Source organism: Peromyscus eremicus, chromosome 1 (genome assembly GCF_949786415.1).
Source record: "Peromyscus eremicus chromosome 1, PerEre_H2_v1, whole genome shotgun sequence".
In the NCBI taxonomy this organism is placed as follows: domain Eukaryota; kingdom Metazoa; phylum Chordata; class Mammalia; order Rodentia; family Cricetidae; genus Peromyscus; species Peromyscus eremicus.
The window spans coordinates 192,395,416-192,400,907 of NC_081416.1; the positions used below are offsets into that span (position 1 = coordinate 192,395,416).

Sequence of the window (5,492 nt, forward strand, 5' to 3'; positions counted from 1 at the left end):
CAGCACTTGGTAGGCAGAGCTGGCTAAGTCTCTGTGTGTTCAGAGATACAGCCATTATTGGATACACATGCCTTTAATCTCAATACCAATCATGGAAAACCTGGAGGCCTATACAGACAGGCCGTGAGGAGGTGGTCATGTGGTTGGGTTTACAACCAATGAGAAGGCAGGACAGGAACTCTATATAAAGACTTTAACACAGGGGTAGCTCTGGTTTGGAGAGGTAGGACCACTTCAGGAGGAAAGGTAAGGTTTTAGCTATTAGCTCTGACTTCTTGGCTTTCTTCTTTGCATTGGTTCTGTGTTTCTTATTTAATAAGAAGGTTGTTTACATCTACACTTGTGCAGCCTTGAGGCGAGGGGAAGGGCTTAGACTTGCCTCTACTGGATGTGCCTCCCCATGGGAGGCCTTGCCTTCCTTTGGGGGGGAGTGGGGAAATGGGATGGGAGGGGAGGCTGGGGGTCCAGGAGGAGGGAAGAGGGGACTCTTTGATTGGTGTGCAAAGTGAATGAAAAATTTTCTTAATAAAAATATCCTGAGGGAAAAAAAGAAAGATTACCTGTAATATAAAGTTTGTAATTCTACTACTACCAGTCAGGCATGTTCATGGCTCCCAATTCAACTACTACTATATTTTTGTGTCTCAGTCACAAAACTCACATGAGAACTAATCATAAGCCTTCAATGGGTACATGCTCCTATTTGTCACTTTGAATTTTGACATAAATGATGAGAACGGGTATTTTTTTTTAATCTCTCTTGCAACTTAGAAGACAGCTATTATACAGCCAAACAACCAAGGCACAGTGTATTGGTGTAATTGCACCATGATCACTGAGAATGTTTGGCTACAGACTAGAGCAGCTGTAGATAGAGAGGGACCTCCTAAAGGGGAACATTGTGGCTTCCCAGGAGCAATGATGACACTGTCCTTTGTCGTTGGGAGTTAGGATTCACAAGGTACCTGTGAAATTCTCAAAGTTTCAGGAAGCCTAGATGACAATCCTTCATACATAGGAGAGTACTGTTTGGTCTACAGTTCCTCAGGATAGTAGAGCACAAGGCGGTGGCTTAACAGATATTAATCAAAGGGTCAAGTTATTCAGCTAACTTTTTTTTTTCCGAGACAGGGTTTCTCTGTGTGGCTTTGCGCCTTTCCTGGAACTCACTTGGTAGCCCAGGCTGGCCTCAAACTCACAAAGATCCACCTGCCTCTGCCTCCCAAGCGCTGGGATTAAAGGCGTGCGCCACCAACACCTGGCTTATTCAGCTAATTTAAAGGAAACTAAACACTAAATATTGTTTACTATGAAGATCTCTCAATAATATAAACTTCTGAAACAATATCTATTATCTAATATTTCCACATCAAGCATACTGGAGAGTGTCATCTGCCTGGGATCTGTTTCTTCTGTACCCTCCTTCTGAATACACTGTATGTGTGGACATTATCCCCTTTGCTTCTGTATTTTCTGCACCTAGTATCTTCATAGATTTCAGTACTTTCATCCTTATCTTCTTAGTAACTTGGTTCCTTTGTCTCCTTAAGAATCTGAAATCTGGGACAGATGAAACCAACCACAGGCCCACCATGTGCCCTGAGGCCTGTGTAGGGGCATGCCTCTAAGATGAACAGGTATGTGGTGGAGAAGTGGGAGGGAAAGAGAAGCAGAGTAGTTCATGTGCTATGGAGAGAAGCATGACTGAAAACAAAGGGAAGGAACAGGCTGATATGTGTGGCTTACACTGTCACCTGGGACAATGTAATGTCAGGTCCTGTTCCACCAAGGGCCATATGTGTGTCTGTTTGACTACCAGATTACCAGATGCCTGGACACTGGACCATCATCTGAGACCACATTGTTGTCAAACAGCAACACTGCCACCAGGGCCATAGTGATATCTGGAGCCAAGCTGCAGCTGAGGGCCATATCTGCATCCAGGGTTCTACTGCAACTGGGGTCTCTGTTGATGTCTACAGGTCATGTTACCATCAGACCATGATAGAGTTGGCTCCAGTGGCCTGGGCAACAGAGAGCTGTCCCCCACTCCACAGGTGCATCAAAAGAGAGCTGCCTCCATGCAGAGAACAGGCTCCTATTCTTCATGGTCATGGAAAAAATTCTCTTCACTTGCCACCTGCTGCAACAGGAGAACTGTCATCACACATGATAGCACTGGGCCCACACCATACTTGTGCACAGGAGAGCTGGCCCAGATTATGTGGTCATGAGAGAGCTGACCTGAACCTTCATCTGATAGGTTGGGCCCAGTGTAGGCTCACTGAATAACTCAGTTACCTCCCAGGCCAACATCCAGGGCTTTGATTTGGCCCACCACAACATCTACTGCATTTACAACCTTTTGGAGTGAATGAAGTGACCAGTCCTGCAGAATCATAGCCCCAGGCTCTCCTGACTAAGGACTACAGCAGGATATCATAGAGCAGTTTTGGTGAGGGTGCATTATGGATAGCATACCAGAAATCAGAGGACTTGTACTAGCCCAACATCTCATTATAATGAATATTTGAAAATAAATCTGGTTGAGTAAAAGGGCATACTGCAGGACACACTACAACTCCCAAGACTGATAAAAGAAATACATATGTGACAGAAATGCAGAGTAGAGGAGAGAACAAAGTGTTTTATTTATTTAATTGTTTGTTTGTTTTGGGGGAGGAGGCAATAAAGTGGGATGGCAGACCTGGAAAGAATTGGATATGAGTGGGATTAGGGTACATGATGTGAAATTCCTAAAGAATTAATAAAATCATTATGTTTAAAAAAGAAAAAAAAAGAAATTGAGATCTAACCCACTTACTCAGCCTTAGTGAATACTACTTAAGATTCCAGTACATAAGGTATGCTTACACAGGGTAGAACATTATAGTGCATTCACCCCTACATTGCTCCTAAGTACCAGAGGAAAACACAAAGCCCAGGGATACATCTTAAAAGTGTGGATTCCACCATAAATTTTAATATTCTTGTCAACTCATTGAGATTTTCATTCAAAGTATTTTGATCATATTCAACTTCTCTCCCCAAAATTCTCTCAGATCCATTCCTACCTACCCATCCATTAAATTTCAAGTTGTTTTATTTGTAAAACTACCATATACAATCTGTGTTCTACAAAGTATTATTAAATGTAAGATCGATCCTTAAATGTACTAAACCTACAGGGCAGCAACACTGTTAAAACAATCTGACACTCTCCTCCTAACAGCTATCAAATGCCAATTCCACAGGATGTAGTGTCTGGAATTAATGTCTATCTCCTCCCTGCCCATACTGCTGGTATATTTTTTTGACTTGCACAAGTCTTATGTGTGCTTCCACACAATAACTGAAAGTTCAAATATATGACTGCATAATTTTTGAGTCATAAAATATGGAATCCAGTAGATACTGACTTGGAAGTTTCATCTCTACTGATTAGCTTTCCTACTGCTACAAGGTGTATGTAATGCTCTCTGCTGGAGGAAAAGAGTAATCAATGTATTATTGTTACCCTACAATAAACTATGAAAACCAAAAAAAATAAATAAATAAAGATTGACCTGGCAAGATAGGCTCACTTACACAACAGTGAAAACTGTGAAAGAAATATGGCAAAAGTAACCAACCTAATTATGATAGGATATAAGGCCACTCAATGAGGAGTCCATAACTACAATAATTAATGGGGTTGAGAACCTGTGGCTAGCCTGGCTGTAAGTTATAATGAAGAATATACTATTATTCTTTGAAATGATGGTACTGTTAAAATAACAAGTATCATATATTATTAGACTGATATGTGGAAGGACATATGGGTCTAGACCCTTCTATATAAAACATTACAATGATACAATTTACATAATTATGATAATATTATTTCATTTTTATATTCAATATCCAGAAAAAACAAAATCTGGAAATAGTAGAACTATGACTTATCACAAAGGGGCTTAAAGTAGGAAAACACATAGAAATGATGGCTGTGATATTCATTAGCCACCAGTTGGGATTGTGGGAAAGAGCAATGTAACCTTGTAAAATGGAGGAGAGGGTATAAAAAGCTAGAAAGGTGCAAACCAAGACCAGGATGGTCTGTGTGGCTCTGGATTCAGGAGAGGTTCTGGGGGAGACATGAGTGCTGAGGATGTATTGAACCCTCTTCTTATGTCCATAAAGTATGACAATCATGGATATGCTAGAACATACAATAAGTATAGAAAATAAGATTTCAGGGAACACCCAAAATGCTGTGTACAGAGACTCTACTATTTTGTCACGACCTAGAGAGGGGCAAAATTCAAAATCTCTCTTTTGTGTCTTATTTTTGCTATTTCTTTTGGTAGACACGTACATAGGGAAAACCATATTTGCTACCATGTACAGGATCCAAAAGAGAGAAATGGAGAGGCGAACATATTTTGGTACTTTGATTTTAAGATCTTTACAGTAGGAGTCAATAGGGCTGATGGTGATGGCCTGGAAGACACTCAAGAGGCAGGTGGTACTAATGGACATACTCCTGCCAAGTCTGAGAACATATAAAATAAATTGACATACAACATCATTGAAGAACATTTTCCACCCTAAAGCTCTCATTATCTGGGGCACTCCTTTAGAGAGAATGATCAAGGAGTTGGCTGTGAAAACATGTGTAAGAATTAAGTCTATAGTCTTTAATGTGTGCTCATTGTAATAAATGACTAAATAATAGTAAAGAAATAATACATTTCCTAGAATTCCAAGTGTACTCTGAATTGAGAGCACTATTCCTATTGCCATGTTCATGGAGTCCATTCTGTTCATTTGGTAATTTTTGTTTTAAATTATGACAATAATTATGTCTCTGAGCCAAATGATGCAAATCATGAAATTTTCTGACCTGTTATGACTGTGGAGGACAAATACTTGAATTCAAGATTGCAAAGGCAGAATGTGTAAGTTAACAATACTGTCTCAAAAAAAATACTTGGTCATCAGTCATTACTTTCAGTGAAATTATTGAAGTATATAACTGCTCATATTTTTGGAGTGAATTTCCAGTACATGTTTCATTTCCTAAAATCTTCAGCATTAAAAATAAGACCATATTTCAATAAAGACACAATCACCAGTTGAGTCAAGTGGGAAGAATGCTCACTTCTACTTTCCAGAATGAATTTTACTTTATACATTATATCATTGGAAAAGAGACTTCAATCTGCAGCTTCAAAGGGAAAGACTTCCATTCTGTCCACATCCAAACTTTAAGCTTAAATAATGTACATTTTACCTCAACAAAGTGAGTATTTCTATATTCTCATATGAGAAAAATGTTTATAGTACAGCATAAAACACTCCAATCATGAAGTTCAAGTGATGAGCTAGATAACATTAAGAAACACAGCACATTAAATTACACACACACACATACACACACACACACACACACACACACACACACACACAAATTATTCAGAAGGTGCTAGGGTAGGGAAGAGAGAAAAAAT

The 5,492-nt window shown here is 39.5% G+C and overlaps 1 protein-coding gene across 1 annotated transcript; it reads right to left on the bottom strand.

Annotated features, from left to right (window-relative positions):
- Nucleotides 1-3,879: 3,879 nt before the first annotated feature.
- Nucleotides 3,880-4,857, bottom strand: LOC131904043 (vomeronasal type-1 receptor 4-like). The gene has a single exon (XM_059254965.1). The coding sequence runs from the start codon at nucleotides 4,807-4,809 to the stop codon at nucleotides 3,880-3,882; it is 930 nt and encodes a 309-aa protein (XP_059110948.1). The 5' UTR covers nucleotides 4,810-4,857.
- Nucleotides 4,858-5,492: the final 635 nt, after the last annotated feature.